The sequence below is a fragment of the Tenebrio molitor genome, chromosome 1 (genome assembly GCF_963966145.1).
Source record: "Tenebrio molitor chromosome 1, icTenMoli1.1, whole genome shotgun sequence".
NCBI classification, from domain to species: domain Eukaryota; kingdom Metazoa; phylum Arthropoda; class Insecta; order Coleoptera; family Tenebrionidae; genus Tenebrio; species Tenebrio molitor.
The window spans coordinates 38742568-38767678 of NC_091046.1; the positions used below are offsets into that span (position 1 = coordinate 38742568).

Genomic DNA, 25111 nt, shown 5'->3' on the forward strand with positions numbered 1-25111 from the left:
ATTAACTAGAAGCGCTCTTCCACTTATATACAGTATTTTATTTGTAAAACAGAACCTTATTATGTAAATTGCTGACATGAAACAGGCACGTGACAATTTTCAATAGAAATTCAAATTTTCGTTTGAAATAATTTAAAAGTCAGATTGTAATTACTGCAATACTGACATCCCAGTATATTTACAACAATTGCTACTAACTAATTTAAGCACAATATTATCTTAATAAGCTTCTCCTTCTTCGTACTCGTCGTCATATTGACGACTCCCGTTTGTATTGTCAGGTTCGTATTTCTGTTCATCTTCATCTTCATATTTGACTCTTGTTTGGTCATATGCTTCTGCAGGGTATTGCGGATATTCGGGATAATCTAAGAAACACCGTTATTACTCAAAGTACACAAGATCTACCGTTCAAGCAAAAATGAATAAGAATGTGACAAGAGAGACATGTGAGAGGCTTATACTACCACACAGTCTAGACTTCAAGACTGCCAGTCCTGTTAACCTCAGTTTTTTTAGCAAATTAGTTTGTTCTAAACCGTTTAGGATAAGTGGTGATAATTGATGAACGTGATAGGATGGAAAGACGGTTCAGACATGAAATGAAATCAAACCATTTTGCATCATTCATGTGACTTAATTTGAATTTAAATAAGAAATAATGACCAGTGTGTTGTTGGCAAACAATTGTCGGAATCCTTACCATCAATGGGTTCTTCCTTAATTCGCACTTCTCCTCCATCATCTGTCTTGATATATTCCAACCTTTCACCACGTTCTCTTTCACGTCTTTCCCTTCTCTCACGCTTACGTTCACGATCTTTCTCTCGAGATTTTGAACGTCTGCGTTTACGGTCCCTGTCTCGATCCCGTTCTCTACAAAAAGTGAAATTATTAAAATATGTAATTACATGAGACATTCCATCTTGAGATAATAACTTAGGGCCCGATTTCAAGTCATAGTCGCAAATAGGTGGTGCAGCGCAAATGTGTAGCTATCTTTGTCCTACACGTTAATTACCAATATGCTTCATCTTTCTCGCTTGCGACGTTACCATGACAAGTGCGACCGTCGCAAGTCAACTTGAAATCAGGTCCTTAGAAAACAGTAAGTTAAAAAAGAAGGAAGGAAGAACAACTTTAAGCACTCTAAATTACTTAGATGGCGTTACTAGTACCGATGAAAATGTCAATTACATATATAATTTTAAATTACCCATTGAGAACGGTACCATTGAACAAGTTGTTGAAAATTAAAAAAGCAAATGAATAAGGTAACACAAGTATCTAGTTTTCAGAGATGTGATATGGACAAATGAGAAGAGGAAAATTAAAAGAAAAAAATGTAACTGCAAAAACAAGTTATGACATCTGATAGTATCGAAACCTGAACAGACACAAAAGCAAACAAAAACAATTACAAACAAGGCAAAAAGATGCCTACAGCAGGAAACAAAAAATTGAGAGATGTGTGTGAATGGTGGACACAATGATCAATAAGTGTTGCTATGCTAAACAATAAAAGTAAAACCGACAAAAATCATCAGTCCCCAGACTACCACAAAGATAGCCGAGCAGCTGACAATCAAGTTTCCAAGACAAATGAGCCGACTTAAAAACTTATCTTTCGATCTGTACAAAGAGAAAAAAAAACCTTCCCATCTTGTACAAACCTCTCTCTATCCTTTTCACGCGAACGCCTATCAAAGTTTTCGTCGAACTCTTCTCTGACCCGTTCTTTGCTGCGTCTTCTCTTTTCTCTTCTCGGTGAGCGCGATCGACTCCTCCTCCTTCTCTCTCTCGACCTAGATCGTCTCCTTTCGAAAGCGACACCGCGATCCCTGTCACGATCGCGTTCTCTCTCGCGCTCTCTACCGCCACGTTCCTCCCTTTCACGTTCCAATCTGTACCTTTCTCTTTCCCTCTCGTTGTCCTCGCGACCTGAATGTTTGATATTTACCTCTGGACCTCCCCTGCGAGTACCGCCAAGACCGCCACCTTAGGAAAAATTCGTCGTCAATTTATTGTTTAGGAACTTTAACCAACTATCGTACCTAAACGCCGAGGTAACCAACCCTTGACGGTGCGGGCCCTTTCCACGTCGACTAAAACCCGTCTTCCGTCAATTTTCTTTCCATCGGCGTGTTTGTATGCAGCTGAAAAGATCCAATTCAGTAACAAAAATTTAGAAACCGAGGCAAAACCCCACATGTATTGGTTCTCTTCATTGCAAGTGTTGTACATGTGGGACTTTTATGGGGCGGGTGGATTTCGATTTAAAAAAATCCACTTTTAACAAAATTGAAAACCGTTTTCGAGTTACCGCGTAAAATACATTTAAATTTTTTTATTTACGTCGTACCGAATTTACCGAATTTCCAAAACGATAATTACAAAAAATAGGTATAAATAGAATATACCTACCCAGCTACTTACGTAATAAAACATCATAATGAAAAAGTCGTATTTGATTATTTTTAGCAATCCGAACAGCTGAGAGGACTCCTTTTTATCATTACCTGGTGCGCAATTACTTACTGAGCGCATACCCATTTATTTAAAAATCATATTACTCTAATTGAACAACAATAATTTTGAATAATTAGAAAATTTAACACTGACTTAACTGAAAAGCTTGTGTGTTTTTTTACTAATTTGATGAACTCAAAACCCCGACAAACAACTGAAAGATATTTGTATGCAGGGTTCTTACCACACATACAAACCTATATAGCCAGCAAAAAGCGGAAGTATGGGGCAAACGGCACTAGTTGCCTGCAGCTCGGACTGTGTAAAAAATAGAAAAATATTAATTTCATTCAACTCAAGCAAATATCTTGTCGAAAGGTTGCTGGCTACATAACCTAACACAAATTTCAATTCACCACTTAAGATCAAATGCTGGATTGTTATTTTACACTTTAAACATAATTTTGTTTCAAAGTGGTAGAATTGAATGTAATGAGCGATGAAAAGAACTTCTCCTACTCACAGTGCATGTCCCTTTCATGTTCATACTCTATGAAAGCATACCCTCTTGGTTTTCCGTTAACACTGTTATGGATCAGAACAATCTACAACATTCCATGTTATCAATGTATACAATTACAATATAAAACCTTAACCTTTTTAATTGGCCCATATACTTCAAATTCTCTTCTAAGTTTGGATTCAGAAGTATCATAATTCTAAATAAAAAAAATATTTTTTTAAACTAAGGAACTTATAAGAAGTTTTTGGTGTGTCCCTGCTTAGTGTCATAAGTTAAAAAAAAATTGAAAACTTATGACGGTATTTACAGGGTAAACTTAATCTGCCTGAGCTTACATACACACCAGCACATTGATTTTGCAGGTGTGTGAACAACACAGGCACTACTTTCAACTGAACCGATGATATTCATGAAAACTTACAATTCGTGCTACAAAAAGGGTTTTGAAGGGGTCAACTGTGATGTTTGGGGCTGAATTTGGGTCCCAAACGGCAATTTCTTGTTCTAATTTGTAGGCGACTTGTTCAGCACGTTCGCGTCGTCGTCTCTCAAGTCGTTCCTCTCTAGTTTCAACCCTTGTAGGAGGAGGGGTGTCTTTTGGATCCTAAAGAAGCAAATGTGCAGGTGAAAATTTTTAATGAACAACGCTACTCAACTTACCTCGAATTCTTTCAAAAATGTTCCGACGCCCAAATAACCTCGTGATTTTTTCTCGTGGGGTAATTTGGCCACTGGAGGAAGATAAGGTATGGGGTCGCGAGGTGCAAATAAAGCTAGCAAATTTGGTGGTAAAAACTGGGTCATGTTTAATCACGGAGTCACGATGTAACCGATAATTGTAAATAAATTAAATTGTTCTTTAAATGCGCCTTAAATTACACCACTCATTCCATACACAACATACCACCTCGAGAATCAATAACACAAGATGGCTGCCAGACAAGCGTCACATCCACTCACATCAAAGAAGCAGAACACCAACGTAACGGAGCAAAATGTCCCTAAAAGTGACGTAATTGACACATGGGTGTTGTCAAGAATAAATAAATAAATATTACCAATCAGGTCTACGAATTTCGTAATATTTATAATTTGATGTTATCGCAAGCAGCGCCAGTAAACGTAAATAAACAATTTGGATCCAAAATGAATCCAAATCAAATTTTTAAAAATTCCTTGAAGATTTTTATCGGCACTATCGCTTTTGTTTCAACGTTTTGTACAATAATTGAGTTGATGTACTTTTTATCTGACCCAAATTACAACAAAAAAGTGTCTATTTCAAGAGGTAAGTGTAAGTTGTGGTAATATAATTTTTAAAACAATTTCTTTTAGATGCATGGCTCTCAGTATCATGGAGTTTATTAGTGAACATGATTTTACTTTCTTTATTTATATTACAACATTCTCTGCTAGCAGTAAGTGGAGTAAAAAGTGCTATTAAAAATTATGGAATGCAAGATTTATACAGAAGCTTTTATGTTATTACAACTACAGCAGTTTTACAGGTAAATAAAAGGTTTTTAAGATGTGCATCAGTTACAAGTGAATTTACAGATTTTGATCAGAAATTGGTTTAACATCCCTGAGGTAACATTATGGAAATTTAATATGAACTTTAGATTATTTTGGTGGTTATACACTACAATTCATATTATTGCTTGGTTAATTATCTATATTGGTAATATTTGCATGGATGTTAATGAGCTTATAGGGATAAAACAGGTTGGTATTGTTTAATTCTTTTTTTACAAAACAATTACAGGTTATTTTTAGATATATTATAGCATTATAAATCTTCCTGATCCAAATTCACGAAAATCTTACCAACTACAGAGGCTCAATTCTCATATGAGACATCCAAGTTTTGTGGCGTTTCTGCTGATATTTTGGTCTGTTCCTATCATGAGGTAAATTTGTGAGGTACCTACCAGTATACATTTTTATGATGAGCAATTTTAGCCTTGATCGTCTGTTGCTTGCTACAATATTCACTTTATATATGTTTATTTCATGGACCACTGATGAAAATGATTATGCATACCAGTATTCTCAATACATAAGAAAATTTCATGAATTGGAAAATTTACAAAGCTGAAGAGTTTATAAGTTGTTTACAAACTATTTTAATTAATTTATATTTGCTACTATTTAATTTTAGAACTAACTATTCTAATATCAGCTCCACTATAGTGTTCAGATTTTTGATAAAAAATTTTAACACAATTTAATAGGAATCTGATTAATTAATGAGTTAGGATAGGATTTGACTTTTCCAATTAACTGGATGCTCGAGAATTATGAGGATTTACTTGTTAAGAGCAAGAATAATGCTAAAAGCTAAATCATTTATGAGGGAATAATAAGATAATTTTTACTTTCACTTTGATAAGTGTAAATACATTAAGTTAAGAAAATTCGTCGATAATTTGTCTAGAAAAAAGTGTGAAATAATTTATTAAGTGTTTTATAATTTTGTTTTGAAGCATTTGACTTAAATAAACTACTATCTCAATTGACTCAAGTTCTTTGCTTGAATCTTGAAATTTCCTCCTTTCCCCTTTGAAGAGGAAGCTGAGGAAGAGACTTTACGAAGTGGTAGTAGTGGTATACCTGTTTTATTTTTGGTTACTTTACACCCTTTGTAGTGGCGACCTTGCATCAGTTGCTTATTTTATAACCTCAAAGTTCAAACCTCAAATTGCTGTCGAAAACGTGGTTGTGTTGTGTGGTGCACTGTACTTGTATTTAAGTTTAATAACAGATATACTTTTCAAATTTGATCAAAATGTCTGATCAAGAAATGGAACTTGCCGAAGATGATAACGACTCAGAAAATGAAACGATGGAAGAAGAAAATGAAGACAAATCAAAACCGGAAGAAGTTTACCTTCCAAATAAACCCTTAGATGAAGGCGAAGAATTAATTTGTGACCAAAGTGCATATGTAATGTTACATCAGGCACAAACAGGAGCACCTTGTTTGAGTTTTGACGTGATACGAGATAGTCTCGGTGACAACAGGGAAACATACCCTTTAACAGCTTACATTGTGGCAGGAACTCAAGCCTCACAGGCTCACGTTAACAATATTATCGTTATGAAATTGTCGAATCTCCACAAAACTAATAAGGAGGAAGATGACGACGACGATGATGATGATGACGATGAAGAGGAGTTAAATGATGAGGTATTAAAACATCCAAAAATGGCAGGAGCTCTAATAAAGCATCAGGGTTGTGTTAATAGAATTAGAGTAAGTTCATAGCATTATAAACTGGCATATCTTGATTGTATTGTTTATAGAGCACAATTATAAATGAGAAAGTGATAGCAGCCTCATGGAGTGAACTAGGAAGGGTAAATTTATGGGACCTCTCTCAACAATTAGATGCAGTTGATTCTGATCAAGTACTATCAAGATATAATAAGGAAAACAGAGCAAACTCAATTAAACCTCTATTTACTTTCACTGGTCATCAGAAAGAAGGTTTTGCAATAGATTGGTGTCCGACAACAGTTGGAGTGCTAGCCACAGGAGATTGTAAAAGAGACATTCACATTTGGAAGCCTGGAAATGGTGCCTCCTGGCAAGTGGACCAAAGGCCACTGGTTGGTCACACAGATTCCGTTGAGGATTTACAGTGGTCCCCAGTTGAAAGGAGTGTAATTGCTTCATGCTCGGTAGATAAAAGCATCCGCATCTGGGACACTAGAGCTCAACCTAGCAAAGCTTGCATGTTAACAGCTGAGAATGCACATGAAAGCGATGTAAATGTGATCAGTTGGAACCGTAATGAGCCATTTATAGTCAGTGGTATGTTTTCAATTAATGATAAATGTTATAAAGTTACATTTAATTATTTTCAAGGTGGTGATGATGGATTTTTGCACATTTGGGATTTGAGGAGATTCCAAGACAAAACACCTGTAGCTACTTTTAAACATCACACTGATGCAGTAACTACAGTTGAGTGGCACCCTACAGATTCCGCCGTCTTTAGTTCAGGAGGCTCGGACAACCAAGTGGCCTTGTGGGATTTATCTGTAGAAAAAGATGACGAGACGAATAGTGACGAAATTGAAGTAAGAAAATATTTAACCCTCTTGATAATTTCTTATTAATTATTTTGTAGGGAATACCACCTCAACTTTTATTCATTCATCAAGGACAGAATAATATAAAGGAGTTGCATTGGCATCCTCAGCTGCCTGGCGTTATTATAAGCACAGCAGAGAGTGGTTTTAATATTTTTAGGACAATCAGTGTTTAAGATGTTTCATTTACATTAAATAAAAATTTATTATTAGGAAGCAATTAAAATTATACAAAATTGCTACTCATCTCTATGTATCAGATCTAAATTAATTAAATGGCGCATGGTTGGTCTTCCGTGTGGACAGTTCTAATACATTAAATATGTTTTTATTGCTTTTAATGAAGTACTGATAACTTACCCATGGTTGTTCAATTTCACCCATGTGATCGACTAATCGTCTCATATCAGTTTTCGTTAAAGATTTACCAATCATCACGGATTTGCGGCAAGCTCTGGATGCAAACATAGCTCTGATTCGTGATGGTCTGCACATTGTGTGGTTCGAATCCTGTAAATATTGAGTTAAATCCATTAAAATTATAAAGTATAGTTCATGAAATAAAATGTACCTAAGGTTGGTACCGTTAGCCTAGTATTTTGTGTTTAAGGGTGGCAACCCTGAATTCTGGCCGCAGCAGTAGACATCCAATTTTTATATGTTGATTATAATTGTTTCATATTAAAACATGCTTCAAATTTCATGTTTGACAACGTTTTAACCTCAATTACATTTTCCCCCAAACATAACTTACCCCAGGTAAATTAACATGTATGGTTTTCATGTGACTGAAGGGTGGAGCTGTAAAACTAATTTCAAATTATCAGCAAAGAGGCACTGGTTGTCTTTTACGTACTAATTAAATTTATCTTTACACAAGGCTCATCTTTCTTTAATAATTTTAATGGAATCAGCAGGTAATTCGTACAGTAGCCTGCAAAAATGCACAATGCTGCTTTGTTTATTTGGCGACTATTATACAGGGTGTTATTGAAAGTTGTACAGATATTTTAACCACGAGCTGCTGGCTTCATGTAGAACTCGGAAAAAATATCTAAAAAATTCTGTCAAAAAATAAAACAATTTCTTTTAATTGGTTTTAGTCTTCTACGTTGTCAAACAACCTCGTAGGTAAAATTTCGGCACATTTTAAAAATACACCCTGTATATCATATTTTATAAAACGTACACCAATGCGGTTTCCTTGTTTTAAAGCATATTTCCTATGGGTTACTTCGCATTGGCGTACATTTTATAAAACATGATATACAGGGTGTATTTTTACCTACGAGGTTGTAGGACAACGTAGAAAACTAAAAGCAATTTATAGTAATTTACGTTATAAGTCCGGTAGGTTACTTGTAACAGTACGAGTTAGACATTATGGACGAGGCGACGTTAGGAGCCGAGTCTAGAATGTCTAAACGAGTACCTGTTACAAGTACTACCGGATGTATATCGTAATGTATTTTATTTCATACTGGAAGTCTCTTGTGCATCATCATTTTATTTCAAAAATTAAAAAATCACATTATATTGTGAAAATAGCATCACCTTTATTCCTGTGGCAACGGCCGTTGCTATTGTTTTTCTAGATCGAATATTTTTTGACTTTTTCACTTTTCAATGTCAGATTTGATGTATAAAAGGAAAACAGTCCGGTAGGTGTTGCTAAGTGACACTTTCCGGCTCTGATACTGTTATAACTCACCTACCGGACTCAAATTGATGATGCAATCGAGCATCTACCGGACAGTATGAAATAAAAAAAATTGTAGCTCAAAAAATAAATGTCATTTTATTTTTTAACATAGAATTTTTTAAATATTTTTTCCGAGTTCTACATGATGCCCATAGCTCGTGGTTAAAATATCTGTACAACTTTCAATAACACCCTGTATTGTTTCATAACTGCACCAGTCAGTCACATGAAAACGCTATAGTTCAAATTACTGACCTGTAGCATAAACAACATTTCATCTATGTCATCCTTACCAAACACAATGTTTTTACTCAAAGGTATCGCAGTTAAAGATATTTTCTTTGTACATGGCGCTAACAAAAAAAAAACATTGTTTTATTCATGTTGAGAAATGTTTTGATACCAACCTGATTCATTAATTTTAAAACTAAACCCGTTCTTCTTAAAAATGTCTTCATTTTCGATCAACAAACTTTCATTTCCGGCTGTCAACTGAAGCGGTTTTGGACTAAAATGCAAAAGTTTAAAAATGCAACACATAGAAAAACATATTACTTGACGAGAATTTGGTTCTCCATTACGGTGTTGGCTTGGAGCTGTTCAAAGTTGTACTTTTCGTCTGTTGCGTGCTGATCAATGATGAACAAATCATTTTGTAGTTTAGTTACGATGAAACCTAAATTAAATTGTCCTATTATTGTCATTTTCGCAAAATCCTCTTTGGAAATTTGTTTTTGTAGTTCTTGTTCAGCAGATTTATTCGATTCTGGATTTATTTGTGACCGGAAACGCACCTTTATGTCAGTCGCCTCTATTGGTTTCTTCCTTTTTTTCAGTGATCCCTGAATGTCTTCTAGAGATACGTTTAACGTCACAGATTTATGTGGCCGTGGATCTCTTACCGTCAAATCAATAGACAATTCGACATCATCATCGATCACGATCTCTTTTAACTTTTTTCCTTCCCGTACATCAGATTCAGCTGACGTTGATCGTGATATCTCCTCGTCCGACGATGAATTTTCCGTGTTCAATTCATTTCTCACGTGGATCTCACTCACGGACTTTTCGGAAGTCAGTTTTGAGTTCTTGTTTTCTTCTATTTTTGCTGGCGTAGCAGAAGAGGTTTTCAAGTCATCGAGTATTTCCTTTCGCTCCTTATCTTTACACACAATTTTAATTTCCTCGACTAGTTCGGGCTCCTTATCTTTACACACAATTTTAATTTCCTCGACTGGTTCAGGCTCATCTTTACTTTCTACTAAAAGCTTCAGTTTCTTACATTGTAAACTATCCCTTTCAACAACTCTTTTGGCAACTTCAATAAAAGTGTCTAATTTCTCGTCACTACTTTTATTAAGATCGCTCTCTTTTACGTCTTCATCAAACATAAAACTTACTGCTGGACTTGTCAGCAAATCCTTATCATTCTCTGTCTTAGATCTCTTCTTAAACCTGTTTAGAATACTTCCTTTTTTGATACCACCATCTGTAACACTCCTTTTCAATCCCCTCGGCGAAATCTCCTGGCTTTCAAAAAAATCTTTCATGGTTGAATTTTGCGTAAGATTCTGTATTTTAAATGTAGAAGGGAAAGCTTTAAACGCTTCAACCAGGGAAGCTTTCAAAGTAGCCAACAAGACTTTTTCTTTTTCTAAAAAGACTTGTCTCTTGTCTGGTGTAACATTCACGTCGACTAAGCACGAGCGGCTTAAAATGTTTAAGTAAATAAATGGATACTGGCTGTTGTTATATTGTTTATAGATCTCGTTAACTAGTTTACTAACTTTGGTTGGGTCACATGGTCGCGAATTTACGTAAAAAAATTGTCGGTCGTTTGTGCTACGGCCGCTACCGTGCATCACACTTGATACAAATAAATCAAAAGAAAATGGTAAAGGTTCGCCTTCGACGAGTTGAATGCCATATTCGCTTAAAATTGGTTCCTCAGGGCGCACACTGTCTACTTCTATTAAAGAAGAGATTTGTTTTGCTCCAAAGACATTAATAATATTTTCCCTAACACTACTTAAACCATCTGTTGAAACTACTGTATTTCTAGAACCTTTATTTGTAGTGTTGGTGCATGAAAATTTTACTCCTTTTGAAACTAAACAGTAGGCATAAAGTAAATGACACATTTTGTTAAATTCACGCTTCAAGTTTTTCATAAATTCCTTTCGTCTTACTGGCAATGTGGAAAACAGATTTTCTAAAATTACTGTAGTACCTTGTTCTCTAGCATAAAGAGTTTCATTTATAATCTTCCCATTTCTGTCATAAGTAATTTTAGTTGCATGTTCTGATGTGCTGTGTTTAGTAAGTATTGTCAAATCAGATAAAGCACACAGTGAGCTCAAGGCCTCTCCTCGAAATCCCAAAGTAGAAAGAGTTTCCAGATCATCAAATTGTTTAATCTTTGAAGTGTAATGTTTCAGTGCTAAAACTCTGTCATCAGAAAATTTTCAAAAATTTACACAGACCTACTTAATGCTTGAAAATTTTCTTTCAAGACTCCTTTACCATTGTCAGAAACTTCAATAAACTCAGAGCCATATTCTTTTAATCGAACATCAATAATTGTAGCTCCAGCGTCTACCGCATTTTCAACTAATTCCTTAACGGCAATAGCCAAACTTAAAACGACCTAAAGAGTAATAAATCAGTGTACAAATTATTTTATTAACTTATTGGCGTACTTGGCCAGAGCAAATTCGATGAACCGTGTCACGACTTATTGGTTGGATTACTTCGGATGAAGATGTCAACGATTGTACGTTATTAATTTCCATTATATCTTCAAATTAATTACAATTACAACTTTATATAACACGGTTTTATTTTTTGTGTTAGAAATCTCTACAAACATTCGCTTCCCGCATAATTTTTACATCCGTGCGTGACATAAGTAAAATTATGGTACCAACTTAGTAACAATGAAATCATAATTATCCTAACGTTGCGTAACAAAAAAAAACAGATATGTTGCACAATTTGAAAGTAAATAATTCGTTTTATGCACAGAAGGAAATGTAGTCCGGGAAAAAGTTAAATGATCACCATTCCTGCTGTAATTTATTGTTTTTGTATAAATTGTGGTGTCATTTCATTTCCTGATGGTGTCAGAATTTGTCTGTCAGTTATCAATTATCATATGTTACGAAAACAAAATTTTTATAAAACAGAAAATTCAGTTTGGTGAAATGTAATGCATTTCATATTAATTTAAAAAAGACTAACCTTATGTTTTTTTGTAGCTCTTAATGTATTCTCCATGCAACATTCTGGAAAAAGACAATTCTCTGTTAACAGACTTAGGCCAAGGGAAAAAGAGGAAATTAAAGAGGAAGAGGTTCCTTTGATAACTGAAAGCAATGTGGGACAAATTTCTACTTTCCTTTTGTTCATCTCAACATTGTTACTTTATGACTTAATTGTTGCACCAGAAGGCACAGTTAATTTTCAAGCTATTAAAACTGATCTTGCCACCAGTGTTCACAACCAAACAGAAGCAGTTAATATCATTGCAAAAAGCTTTGACAAATTACAAGAACATGACCAAAATGTAAATATCTTAAATTTTATTGGAAGTACAGGTGTAGGCAAAACTTTTATTGCAAATATTGTAAAAAGACATTTTTACAGTAGTTATGAGTTAAGGGGGCCTCTCCATAACAATGACCACCAAGAATTAATAAGTAAAATTAAGGATAGTACTTCCAAATATACATTGATAATTGTCGATGATTTAACATTAAGAGATGTTGATAATTTGTTAGCTTTTATTAAAGATATACCATTGGAAGTAACAGTTCTTGTGGTCTGTATTTTTAACATTCAAGAGACTGATAAATTTTTAAATCATGAGATCAAGTATGATCATATTAATAAAATAGTAGATAAGTTTGATGAAGCAGGAGTACCACATGAAACTGCAAAATTTCATGAGTTCAGCAAAGATCAAGCTAAGATTTGGGTGGTGAAGCAGTTAGTTACAAAAGGAGTTGATCTACAACAACATTCTAAAATTGTGGAGTCTGTGCTGACCCAACAGAATATCAAGGAGCATGGTTTAAAAGGTTTAACTTCAAAAATACTTTTGGAACTGTGATACATAGTGTCTCAATTTTGTTTTTAAAACCTTGGTTGTAAAATTGTGATGGAATAAAGTTTCTAAAAACAGTTATTCACAATGTTGGTCTTTATTTAATTACATTACTTAATACTACAGATACAAGCCTGGTAGGTTTCAGAGATAGCTATAAATGTTTAACTCTAACAATCACTAAAATGGCAAATAAAAAATTAATCCACTTCCAATTTCCTGAAATTTCCTGTTATACCACACAGTGAATCTCCTTCAGACCCACAATTGACGCCGCCTCTTTTTAAAGCTGAAACTGCGCCTTCTTTGGCTTTGGCACTGAACAAATTTTCGTCGACTTCCATAAGATCGTGAGACATCAAAGTAGGATGATGCATCATTACTTCCTTTTTCCACAGCTCTGAAATTTTAAATGTAAAACTGGCTAAAGAAAAAAGCTTTTGTTTCACCGATCATTTCCGCCATGGGCATTACACCGCCATATTCCTTGGGCAAAATATCTCTTTCCAAATATCCGCTTTCTAAAGCTTCTTCAAGATTTGCGTACAATCTAACACGTTTTTTTATTTTGTCGGAAATTAGAGACATACCGAAATCTAAGGCAAACTTCATGGAAGGGTGTACATTGATGCCGTGAACTTCCTTGTGTCTCATGGGTAATGTTTTCTAAACATAAAAAATGATTTTTTTTAATTGTCAGCTGTATTAGGTATGTATTTATTTAAGTGTGTACTATGGTGTGCGTAATAAATTCAACGAAAAAAATTTGGAAGTGTGAATTAGGTTCCTTTGTTTTTTGTTTAATGTTAGAAGCAGTCTTTAGATACACATTTTGAAAAATAAATTTAAATAGAATCGAGTAGACTAATTGTTAAAAATATTTGAAGTTATTAATTAATAGAACAATTAGATTAATTAACGAATTAATCTATTAAAAAAGTAATCAATTTAAATTTTACAGAAACTATTGTTATTTTGCTACGAAATGTATACACGCACTTGTGCAAGCAGTCGTGGCCGAGCGGTTAAGGCGTCTGACTAGAAATCAGATTCCCTCTGGGAGCGTAGGTTCGAATCCTACCGACTGCGAGAACACATTTTTTTTAAATTTAACAATAACTATTTACTTACTTCTCCATTTTTTACAATGCGTACGGCCTCTTTGATTGTAAATAAGGTGAGATAAGAAAATCCAACTCCTTGTCCATCAGCAAAATGCACAAAACCGCGAATCTGATTTTCTTCGTCTTCCATCAAAGTTTCGTAGACGATCCCGTGTATTCTGCACATATCTCCTTGTGTAAATTCCTCAAGGTCAAACACACCTTTGAATTTAAAACATGTCAGTGCCAGCGAACCGCAGCGATAGCCGAAAAATTATCAGACCTGGACGAGCCACGATAACCCTCCTCCCTTTACTGTCTCTTTTGGGACAGGCGAAAAGATACCCGCGATTGGTCAGGTCTTCCATCATCGGGATGGTGATGTCCAGACAATTAAAAGCCACGCCGAAAGTCTGACGCAGGAGGACGTAGCGTTCTAAAGCTTCTTGAGCCAGGGTCACGCTGAATTTTTTGAAGCGCAAGAATCGCAGAAGGAAACGCGCATCTGAAATTCGCACGTTAGTTGAGGTTTGAGGTGCGAACGGTGGGATTTACCCATTCTGCAATTTTTGATTCGGGGGTTTTGCTTTATCCATTCCCGCATGGAGGCCAGCGCTGTTTGACGACTGTGCTTGTCTTCGCGCAGCTCCTCCTCTGCCATGGTTTGGAGCTCTTCAGAGAGTGTGCACACGTATTCGTCGGGTTCGGTTACCCATTTGCGGTCGGACATGGTAACAAAGATAGGTCCTTACTAATTTGATGATAGTCAGAACAGTGGAGTGGACCTAGCTACTGCAAAAATTGAAAACTTTGAATTTGTTCGTTTTTTATTTAGATAATGATTGATTCTCTTCCCGAAAATGCAAGCGTGATGAACATTCGTAATAATCTACAGATTTGATTCCGGAAACATTCACAAATGTTGCCTTACTTATTGCTACGGTGGGCGAAAGTACGTTAAGTAACGATAACAGTGCGTTATGTTGCGCAAGCTTTTCTAAACGGTACATAACACATCATCCACCTCATAAAATTATGTTATTACAAGAAGTAGGTAATTAAAACGTAATAATTTAATTTGTTGTACCTTATACTAATTAGGTACTTTTATTTTTCTTTGGAATACTGTACAAGTTCTAATAAGGAAATCAGCGTAACTAAAAATAAATTTATTAAGATGTGTACTATGGCGGACAATAAATTTAGGCCGGCCTGTCATTGACTTGACATCAAAATGTGAAGCTGGCATTATGTTCAACTAACCCCATTTTCGATTTTTGTCATTCTTGTCATCTTGACAGCGATAATCAAAATTAAAATTGGGAAAAGAAGCGTGCACCATAGAGAAGTGCTACTACAAATCAGTTATGCTAGTGCGTCATGATCTGTAAGTTACGAAAAGGCGAAGGAAACACCAAACAGCTTGAAAACCTTCAGTTTGACAAACTGACACATCAGTCATAATGACAATAAATGGTCGCTTGCATTGACTTTTTTGAAATGTCAGAAATTTGCCGGCCTAAATTTATTGTCCGCCATAGTACATATAAAGACAAAAAATATAGATATTACATTTTTCAAACATTTTTTTTTTGTTAAACTTTTTATAGGTTCAATATAATCAACAAAATAAAGAGGTGAAAGAACTATGGGAAACAAAACTTCTGAAAACGTGCAGCGTAGCTTTAATCATACTAACAGCGATGATGAGAGATTTTTCCGAAACTCCAATGAAGAAAGTTGTGTATGGTAAACCCATTTATCATTTCTGCGTTCCCACGTCAAAAATGGGATGCTGTTTATGACAGTTTATCAAATTACAGGGCACGTTTTCCGAAATTTTGTTTTTCGTAGGTTCTCCTTCTCCTTTTTTTTTGTTGATTATGTACCGTGAGTTTTTTATTTTACTGAACATATGATTCATGGATCTGTAAGTTTGGTTGCCTATTTCAAATGAATTGACTTGTCCATTTTAGAACTGAACCTATCCATTTTACGTTGTATGTTCAGCGAAATAAAAAACGCAGTGTATATAATTTACATATAAGGTTATACATAAATTTACACAAACATACAGGGCAATTCGCGAGTGATAATGAGCCCGACGGAATTGAAAATGCAACCCACAATACAGTTGCAAAGCAAACCACCTGGATATGGACACCGACACGATCCAGGTTAACTTTGCAAATGCATGGTGGGTTGCATTTTCAATTCCGTCGGGCTCATTTTACTCGTGAAATACTCTGTATAATTGGTGGATATTAACTATGTAATTACATTGAATAATAAAAAAATGTATTTTTAACATTTGTTTTCAGATCTCTATCGGCACTTACTTTCTCATACAGGGTGTAATATAAAAAACGGACATTATGATAGCGAAGTTATTCCTCAGGCGAATTTGAAAAATGACGCAGGCAACAAAATAATTCTAAAAAAACTATTAACAGAGATGGGTAGTGACTTACACAGTTTACCACGGATCCATTGGGCAGTTGTTCACTTTTTATAAAATGACAACTTATATTTTTTTAACTGATTCTGATAAACTTTTTTCTCTTAGTAGTGATGTAAAAAGTCATAAAAAAATTCAAAATCTTGAAAATTCTTTAAATAGCTAACAAAAAAAATTAAGTCACCACTAATACTATCATTTAACAAATTAAAAAATAAGATTTTTATATTCCTATCTTTTTCTACCATAATAGAAATAATTCATCTGCACCTTTAGCTCAAACTAGTATGGTTGTGATCGATGCACAGCTGACGTCTTCTTGCAACAGACAACATGGGTTATTTAATAATTCCTTGTCTCAGGATTTAGTTATTTAAAAAATGATTTTTATACTGTTTGTAGGTATGTTTATTTTTCTAGAAAGTTCTTTTATCACAGAGTACACTTTTTAGATCACTATAAAGAGAAAAATAATCAAAATCTGTTAAAAAATATATGCTGCCATTTGAAATAAAGTAAACCATTCTCGATCGACAGGACCATGACAGTACAAATCATACATTACGCCCTGAATATGGTGGTAGTTTTGGTTTTTAATAAGACTTCGATAAACACGAGAAAATCTAAAGTAGGTAGGTAGGTAATGTAAAAACGTTGTTTCTCAGAATTCAAAATCACATTTATCAATTGAAATTATTTTGTGCATAATTGAATTTCATCACAGATCCAATTTATTACATTAATCCAATTTTTCACGTTGAGTGAAGAAGAGAAACGCCGGTGCATTTTACTGGTGAAAGTGCAAATAAACCGCAAACATGTTAATAATAAAACAATCATCGCCTTGTATAACGTAATGTCTTCACAGAGAGTATTTGTCCTTGCACATTTAAAAATGATTACTTGCTGTGACAATGCGAATAGCCGAGGCAGAGACCGACGCTTTTCTGAAATGGTGTCACTTAGAAAAAGACTTACCTAATTTTAAATAGCACCATCTATTGTAGACAATTCGGTGCTGAAGGCACACTGATCTTAACTTTGCAATGAATGTTAATTTAAGGTGCACTGTGATTTGACATCCCCACTTTGAGGAATTGTATTATTTTCCTCTTTCTCTAGCCTCATACTGTACAGCATCACACTTTCTTTCTTAGATCTCCCGAGAGAAATTGTCTTAAACATATAATATTATGATTATGAACATCATGTTATGGAATTTTCCTAAGTTATTATTCTACCCTTTTTGTGAGGATTACGTTTCAACCAAGTAGTTTACTTATATAAAACTGCAGTTTGCACAAGGTATTGCCATTATCCTCTTAAGTTATGAGGAAGTAATCTACCTTTAGTGCGGCCACGAAACGATTTTTAAATTGCTGTATAGCGTGGATGCCGCCAATTATTTTATTTAATTATTTTTATTATATAATATCCAAACGTATCCAACCAAACAACCCTTCTTCCATTTAAAAAAATCCTACTATTTTTATCGGACCCACAACAATGATGCAGCAGACAAATATAGTAACTTGCTTTACAGCAAGAATTGACCTCGTTACTTGTACTTCCTGAGGCTGCAAGACGTGTACCACTAACCCACCGATATTATACAAGCAATTACGTCACCTTTCTTCGGCATTATTATTATTACTCATTCACTGTATTGGTGAAAGTTCTATTATGTAATGACGATACCGACTGTACACAAATCGTGTAACACTTTACGTTTTCTGACCAAACAATTACTTTACGTAATAAACCACAATTAATGATAAGGTTTGTCAGACATCTTTTTTCTGCATTTATCTAGGTCAATACGTTAAAGAACTAACATCTTTTTAAGTCACTAAAAACTTCCTTGTTTCCTACACCCCCTCTAGATCTTTTTCATTTCATTGCTACTCAAGATTCGCGTAATTTTTCAATGTTCTTTTTTGCTCCAAGGTCTATTTATTGTAGATAACTGAATCTACTTCTCTTTTGTTAAATTTCCAATCTGAATTGCATTTATTTCTATGATTACATGTCTCTGGTCTTAATTTTTCTTTTCTACAATATCTCTTTCCATTAGTGGTTGCTCATATTTACTTTTCTTTAATTTGTCAACAGATCATTTTTCCTGACTATTTTATTATTTTTCCCTTTGTTTCTTCACCTTCTTTAATTTACCTAATACATTCATCGGTGTATCCAAATTTACTGCGAATACAATGAATACATACATATAATCCATTGAACTCTCATCGTGCTTCTTTAGCATTTACAATATATAGCCTAGTTAGGCAACCAACATTACTCTGGTATCATGATAGTTTGTGTGCAACTTACAAATTAGCTGAAGTCTTCAAACTTCAAACCCGATTCTTAATCTGTAACACATTCTCTTCCAACGTCTCTGCCTCAATAAAATACTAACATAAATACTTACATAAATCTTTTGTGTTATGTGTTATTTATTCGTTCATTCATGTTATTTTTTCACTATCACAATCTCTTATTTTGTTTCTATTTTACAAACCTGTTCTGTCTATTGCAATCTACCGGAGGAGATAACTCCACATTCAGGAAATCTATTAATTTATTTAGTTTCCTAATGTCAAATTTTTGACACAACCAAATTGACATATTGTCAAAAGATAAGAATCAAGTAGTTTAATGTAAAGAGTGAAGTTTTTTTGAATAAGTTTTTATTATATTGTTTTGAAGAAGTTATTTTTCTTTTTTCCAAAATGGATACAATAAATAATGCGTTATCGGCCAAGAATGTGAGGGTTCATGGCATGTCGTCCTCAAAATGGACAACTAGAGACAAGATAACTCAATATAAAGGACTGGTAAATTTGTACAGTCAGTACCAATTTTTAAAAACCACGTCGGTGGACTGGATTACTTTACAAATGTTTCACAGAAAGAGATCGGCAAATCAACGAAGTCGACACTGCAGTAGCCAGTAAGAGACAGTACAAAGGACTTCAGACCTTACGGAAATCCATTGACACAGACAGACATAAATTAGATAACGCAATTGGAGGTGACAGGCAAAAATTACGGAATACTCTAGCCGAGCATAGGGAATTGCAATTAGCATATCAAAATTCAGATCCAAAAGTTTCGTTTCAGAATTATCTAGATTCCCAAAGAAAATGATTTAAATTCGCTTTCAGAAAGTGATTGAAAATGTACATCAAGTCAATTTTACAAAACGCAAGGTTCTGGATAAGCTTCAGTACCAGATGAGGCTAAAGTCGCAACAACTCATCGACTTAAAAGTATTCGAGTCATTGGTACTTTTGTAAGTTACGCAAATAAAATACTATTTTAGTTGGAGGAAGCCTTGCTTCAAGACCGACTGAAATATGAAGTGTTCGACAAAATAAAAGAGGAAAGAATCGCCCAAATTATTACGGGGAAAGTCCAAGACGCCATCTTGAAGAAAGAAGCAGCTTTGGCGATTCAGCAAACGTACGCCGAAATAATCAACGTGATGAAAAAAGTAAGCACTGAAAACATCCACGCGCTTGCTTCAAATTGTCTTTTTTCAGGATGCTTTATATTTTGATGGAATTCTGTTCACAATTCAAAACGACTACTGGTATCAGTGCAGATGCGTTTTAAACGCTGCGAAACAGGGCCAGTTGGCCACCGAATACAAAAACGACCGAGAGCAAGAGTTTGAGGCGTTAGAAAAAGCGATCCTTCAGGACATGAAGACGCAAAAGGCTGATCTCGAGGAAGTGCGCGAGAAAGCTGAAAACCTGCACTCCAATCTAAAACACTTATTGAGGAGAGACGTAAACATCTTCGTTTGCCAAGTCTGGTAGTAAATGCGATGATTTCAGAGCGACTTGACGACGTGCATAATGAAAGTGGAGGAAACGCAAGATTTCGAGATGTTGCACGATGATTTGCGCAAAATAGAGGCCACGTTGAAGTTTTTAAGAGATACGACACTAGTGTCGTCGTTTGAGCTGATATACCCGAGGTAAAGGGCGGCGGATCTCATTTTACCGACTGATTGATGTTTTGAAGCTTGCAAGAGCAGCTGAGACAGAAGAGGCGTTTAAGTGCTCTCGCTAAAAAATGTGAACGTAACAGAGATACCATAATGAATAAGATGAACCACGCCGAGATGATGAGTAACCTTCTGAAGAACACCATGGTCGAAACTACTGGAGAGTAATCTTGAGGTGGTAAAGCTTTACATTTTTATGTTAACGTGCATTTCAGATACAAAAAACGGAAGAAAGAACTGATGGATGAGATAGAGGAAGAAAATGAGAAAAAGAGAATCTGTGATCATTCGATAACATTCAAACGTAATTTAATAGCGCAAGTGAGAATCTCGTTGAGGCAAATTCACCAGTTGTGCAAGACAATCAAAACTCCCGAAGAGAAGGTGCTTGAAAAGAAACAAGCAGAATTTGGTCCTTTCCCGGAGGACGCACCGGTGCCCCCCGAAGAGGACGAAATTGATGGTAACGCTGAATTGTCTTTAGTACATGTTCCCTCATTTCCGGTCTTTTTCAACCTGGTACATCCAAGTAAAATATTTGTTTTAGGACGCAAAATAATAGCGATACTTGTTCCAAAACTGTCATTTTTGATGTCCAACGTCGCTGAGAAACTGGACGATTCCAAGATAGACACAGCTTACAGATTTTACGAAATATTAATGAAGGAGCGCTGTGTTGAACCAGATGTAGAAGTGGTCACAGATGAATGTGAGTGACGTATTTTTATAAAATGTTTACGTAACAGCCTTGTATTCAGCTCTTCTGGAAGGATTTACCGCGGAAGTGTCTCACTTGCTGACGAGAGAGGATATTAAGAAACAAAGCGCCGAGATTGTTGCCGCCAACAATAAAGACGAAGACATGGTTCCAATGTTTAAGTCTAAGAAAAAGAAAAGAAAATTCAAGTAGCGGGAACTTAATTATATATAGCTATTACGACTTATACTATGCTTTTTTTATTAAAACTGTAGAACTCTGCACAATATTCTTTTAATGAAATTACTCTTATCTAATTTATACAATGTTCGTCACCTAATCCAGGTCGTATTATTTGCACTCTTCATGGTATGGCTCTAGGGTTCGCAAGTCTCTCCAAGTAGGTGGTAAATTGCCCAAGAGATGATTGCCACACCTTTTGCATGGCGCATTGAACAGAGTATTGTAACTATGAAACCAATGCTGTGGAATGAAATGTTAAAAAATAAGTTTTTATAATGTGATCAAGACATTCACCATAAATGACCTAACAGCTAGCTCTGGCATCATGGGTGAGTGAAAATGACACATTGCTGCATGACAGTTTTCCGTAACTTTGCGAAATACTTTATATCGAGATTCTGTCCATGGGTCGTGTGTTTCAGAGAGGGCTTTTACAACAACCCATTCGATCATGAGTCCCTTGAACGCAATAATAGCCTTCAATACTCTTCCTAAACATGCCTAAAAATAACGAATAATGAATGTTTTTGTAATTGTTGCAAATTACTAACTTGGATGATGGGGTTTGGTGAAAATGGACGATTTGCTGTAATTGTCACATCAGGAAATAAACGATCAATGCTTGTAATTAAATTTTCGATAACCCTATGGACAAAGTAAAAATTATTTCTACATCTAACACTGTCAGTGGTTAACTTACTCTGGTAAGACATTGTGGTTACTAGTTTGGGTTTTCCGTCTTTTGGTTGTACTAAATGTCTTATAAGTTTTGTTAAAGGAATTAGTGGCGAGTATGTTACCGGCAAGAGCGCTATATTCTCGAATCTACAAGAGGTAATGGAGTATAAGATACAAACTTGTACAGGGTTGCACTTACTTTGTCTGTCCACTTGTAGCTATTTACAAGTTGTCCATACAAAGCTTGTCGCTCCTGTGTCGTTTCTTGACCTAAATAAGTGGTATTCCCCAAGTTAAAAGCTCCTGGTGGTGGCGTCAAATTGCCAACGGCACTTTCTACATCTCTGCAAAATAGTAATTTATCGATCTGACGCCTGAGGTAATTGGAAACGCACCTCAAGTTGTTGTTCACAGTAGTTAGCAAGTCTTGAAGTTCAACGATGAATTTGTTTTCTTTGCCTTCCTCGCCATGATCAGCTCGTAGACCGTTGCTTACTGATTCAAAAACGCGTCTGACGTTGGATCTTAACGTTTTAATTGAATTCAAAGCAGAATTTAACTGCTCGATGTCTCTTTCCATTTTTATTCCTTTCGAAAACACCACTTACAACCAATTGCAGACTGTCTGACTGTCACTTATGTTACATTAGGATTATTATAGGTTATGTTACAAATATGCCAGAATATCAGCAGGATCAGCACTACCAGCTACAAAACCAAACATCCCTAAGTTCTTTTTACAAAGTTGTAAAATTTGAAATTTATAAGTAGGCGTTGAATGGCGTTGAAGACGAAGAGTCGTCTGTGAACGTACCCTGAACGTACAATTGCGGCCCCTACAAACTCAGACACCGGCTTTTGACACATTCTGCCAAATTCAAAAAATTTGTAATGTGTACATTTGACTTTTATCCGGTATGGCAATGTCAGTGTCAGTTTTTTGTAAGTCAGAAGCGTGCACAATTTTTACAATGCCTCAATTAAACGAACTGCAAAAGTCGATAATTAGAACTAGACTAGAGGACGGTATGAGCATTAGGCACATCGCAAATGAAATAAACGTTGATAAAAACACGGTACTTTTGGCAAAACGAAAAATTGAGGAAACTGGAATTATTAGAAGAAAACGACAACGTAGGTATTTTGCTAATCTTACGAGATGATCTTAAAATGTCGTAAACTCTTTCAGAGCGGCAGAGAATATTGGTGAAGATATGCGTTTAGTTAATTTTCTAAGGGAGCACCCTTTTAGTACCGCAATAAGAGCAATAAGATATTTTTGTCAGTAGCAAATAAAGAAGAAAGACTGCGTTTCGCCTTTCAACATATAAACAATGTCAACTTTTGGGAAAACGTAGTCTTTTCAGATGAAAAAACTTTTCAATCATGCAGTAATGGACGGGTTCGTGTTTATAGACCAGTTGGTGAACGATTTTCTGAACAATATGTTCATAAAATTAAGCGTAGTGGACGTTTTTCTGTGAATGTTTGGGGGTGGGTGAGTTCCCGTGGAACGGGAATATGTGTTATAGTGGAAGAACGATTGACAGCTTTAGTTTTATAGAGATATTCTGGAGCAAGCACTGTTACCTTCAGTTCTACCCATTTTTGGAAATAATTTTGTATTCCAACAGGATAATTGCCCTATTCATACAGCGCATCTAATAAGAGATTTTTTGCAAACTAATGAAGTAACCACATTAGACTGGCCAGCGAGAAGCCCAGACCTCAACCCCATCGAAAATATTTGGGGTATCATGGCCAAAGAAATTAATACTAAGATCTTGCCCGAAAATCGTCAAGAATTAATTCAAAGTATCTCGGATACATGGGAGCAAATATCTGTGGATTGTGTACAACGCACAGTTCTGTCAATGCCGAGGAGACTCCAAATGGTCATAGATGGTAACGGTGATACAATAAAATATTAACTTTATTGTATTTGATTTGTTCAATTTTTCAAATTCTTTATTTTATACGCCACTGACTTTCTTTCAGTTGGGTGACATTTTATAAACTTCAATTTTAGGACCCTGTTACACAGCCAACATTTTTTATTTGTCACACTGTCTGAGTTTGTAGGGGCCGCAACTGTACCACTCACGTAAAAAGGTAAGACTGTGCGTAAAATTTAAACAGCTGAAGCTGATCCGTGATCTGACTGATCTGTAATCCGTATAGTGCGTCAATCGATTCTTCAAAGCCTACTTCTTTGAGGTGAAATTTTAAAAAAACGTACATACTCTCGTGTCAAAAATGGATTACTCCCTAGAATTCGAACTTTAGGGAAATAACGTTTTTCATGTTGTGTGTAACTAGAATTTTCAAAAGTTATTTTGAATGCCTAAGGTTGGTTACTTTGAATTGAGAGATTAAATCCAAGTAAATATGCCGCCAGCAACCAAAATTGATCGTGAAACGAAAAATCATCTATCACTTAGCGAGAAACTAGTCATTTGCAACTGTTAGAATTAATTTGCTGTCTTACATTTTTGGGATATCTTTTGTTTGTCACCAGAAACCACATTGCCTCCAACCTAACCAAATTTATGGCAACCTAGTAACGAATATCCCTAAATCCTAGGGAGTAATCCATTTTTGACACGAGAGTACGAGAGTAGGTACTATTCCGGACACGGAATCTTGGCCAACATTTTTTAGACATTTCTAAAAAAAAATGATGTAATCCAGGCATTAGTGTCATTAATAAATGACAATTATTAAAAATCACTTTGAAGTTTTTCTTGTGACATCAAAAAAGCAAGGAAATTGCATTATCGAGTCAAAAGTTGGGTTATATTCAATAAAGGCCAGTTCACACATATTTGTCAGTTAAATGTCAGTTGTGGCCAAGATTCCGTGTCCGGAATAGTACTATCGCGGCCAAAATACTTTGGTCGTCACTTTTTGACACTTCAAATGTAAATCAAGTATTAATGTCAATATACATGACAATTTCAAATTATTCTTGTCAAAAATATGGCACCTTCAGTTTTTGATAAATATAGAATCGTCTTACT

At 35.3% G+C, this 25111-nt stretch overlaps 7 protein-coding genes, 1 long non-coding RNA gene and 1 other non-coding gene across 14 annotated transcripts; 5 read left to right on the forward strand and 4 right to left on the reverse strand.

Moving 5' to 3' along the window:
- Positions 1-17: 17 nt before the first annotated feature.
- Positions 18-3796, reverse strand: snRNP-U1-70K (small ribonucleoprotein particle U1 subunit 70K). The gene is made up of 8 exons (XM_069039782.1): positions 3653-3796; positions 3414-3596; positions 3126-3188; positions 2993-3074; positions 2055-2156; positions 1674-1998; positions 704-876; positions 18-368 (listed from the first exon to the last, which is right to left on the reverse strand). The coding sequence occupies exons 1-8, from the start codon at positions 3794-3796 to the stop codon at positions 220-222; spliced, it is 1221 nt and encodes a 406-aa protein (XP_068895883.1). The 3' UTR covers positions 18-219.
- On the reverse strand, positions 3774-11705 carry Pms2 (mismatch repair endonuclease PMS2). 3 transcript variants are annotated; one of them, XM_069039633.1, is made up of 7 exons: positions 11492-11705; positions 11280-11439; positions 9348-11232; positions 9200-9300; positions 9048-9145; positions 7451-7600; positions 3774-3993 (listed from the first exon to the last, which is right to left on the reverse strand). In XM_069039633.1, the coding sequence occupies exons 1-7, from the start codon at positions 11582-11584 to the stop codon at positions 3949-3951; spliced, it is 2532 nt and encodes an 843-aa protein (XP_068895734.1). In that variant the 5' UTR covers positions 11585-11705; the 3' UTR covers positions 3774-3948. The 3 variants fall into 3 exon arrangements, with proteins under 3 accessions (XP_068895734.1, XP_068895726.1, XP_068895717.1); XM_069039625.1 differs by lacking the exon at positions 3774-3993 and adding an exon at positions 7271-7398; XM_069039616.1 differs by lacking the exon at positions 3774-3993 and having other exon boundaries at positions 7271-7600.
- LOC138124707 (nurim homolog) lies at positions 4011-5511 on the forward strand. 2 transcript variants are annotated; one of them, XM_069039862.1, is made up of 6 exons: positions 4011-4280; positions 4328-4500; positions 4550-4717; positions 4769-4902; positions 4955-5101; positions 5154-5511. In XM_069039862.1, exons 1-5 carry the CDS (start codon positions 4088-4090, stop codon positions 5088-5090), a joined length of 804 nt encoding a protein of 267 aa, XP_068895963.1. In that variant the 5' UTR covers positions 4011-4087; the 3' UTR covers positions 5091-5101; positions 5154-5511. The 2 variants fall into 2 exon arrangements, with proteins under 2 accessions (XP_068895963.1, XP_068895957.1); XM_069039856.1 differs by having other exon boundaries at positions 4955-5511.
- l(2)09851 (WD repeat-containing protein 1 l(2)09851) lies at positions 5781-7411 on the forward strand. Its single transcript, XM_069039768.1, has 4 exons — positions 5781-6248; positions 6299-6809; positions 6864-7078; positions 7129-7411. Exons 1-4 carry the CDS (start codon positions 5781-5783, stop codon positions 7264-7266), a joined length of 1332 nt encoding a protein of 443 aa, XP_068895869.1. The 3' UTR covers positions 7267-7411.
- A 129-nt stretch (positions 11706-11834) lies between the features above and the next one.
- LOC138124778 (uncharacterized) lies at positions 11835-12985 on the forward strand. Its single transcript, XR_011157266.1, has 2 exons — positions 11835-11997; positions 12050-12985. It is a non-coding gene; the product is annotated as an uncharacterized lncRNA (long non-coding RNA).
- On the reverse strand, positions 12976-17592 carry LOC138124671 (alpha-tocopherol transfer protein-like). Of its 3 annotated transcripts, none has more exons than XM_069039793.1 (6): positions 17437-17592; positions 14556-14792; positions 14284-14505; positions 14029-14222; positions 13347-13563; positions 12976-13297 (listed from the first exon to the last, which is right to left on the reverse strand). In XM_069039793.1, the coding sequence occupies exons 2-6, from the start codon at positions 14728-14730 to the stop codon at positions 13098-13100; spliced, it is 1008 nt and encodes a 335-aa protein (XP_068895894.1). In that variant the 5' UTR covers positions 14731-14792; positions 17437-17592; the 3' UTR covers positions 12976-13097. The 3 variants fall into 3 exon arrangements, with proteins under 3 accessions (XP_068895894.1, XP_068895909.1, XP_068895903.1); XM_069039808.1 differs by having other exon boundaries at positions 14556-14789; positions 17437-17497; XM_069039802.1 differs by having other exon boundaries at positions 17366-17486.
- TRNAS-AGA (transfer RNA serine (anticodon AGA)) lies at positions 13905-13986 on the forward strand. Its single transcript has one exon. It is a non-coding gene; the product is annotated as a tRNA-Ser (tRNA).
- Positions 17593-19094: 1502 nt separating the features above from the next.
- Positions 19095-21457, forward strand: LOC138124644 (outer dynein arm-docking complex subunit 3-like). The gene is made up of 10 exons (XM_069039756.1): positions 19095-19308; positions 19370-19569; positions 19626-19730; positions 19784-19954; positions 20004-20252; positions 20301-20443; positions 20491-20637; positions 20689-20936; positions 21021-21182; positions 21232-21457. Exons 1-10 carry the CDS (start codon positions 19191-19193, stop codon positions 21381-21383), a joined length of 1695 nt encoding a protein of 564 aa, XP_068895857.1. The 5' UTR covers positions 19095-19190; the 3' UTR covers positions 21384-21457.
- MED27 (mediator complex subunit 27) lies at positions 21408-22762 on the reverse strand. Its single transcript, XM_069039835.1, has 6 exons — positions 22487-22762; positions 22291-22435; positions 22114-22238; positions 21965-22058; positions 21708-21914; positions 21408-21653 (listed from the first exon to the last, which is right to left on the reverse strand). The coding sequence occupies exons 1-6, from the start codon at positions 22669-22671 to the stop codon at positions 21522-21524; spliced, it is 888 nt and encodes a 295-aa protein (XP_068895936.1). The 5' UTR covers positions 22672-22762; the 3' UTR covers positions 21408-21521.
- Positions 22763-25111: the final 2349 nt, after the last annotated feature.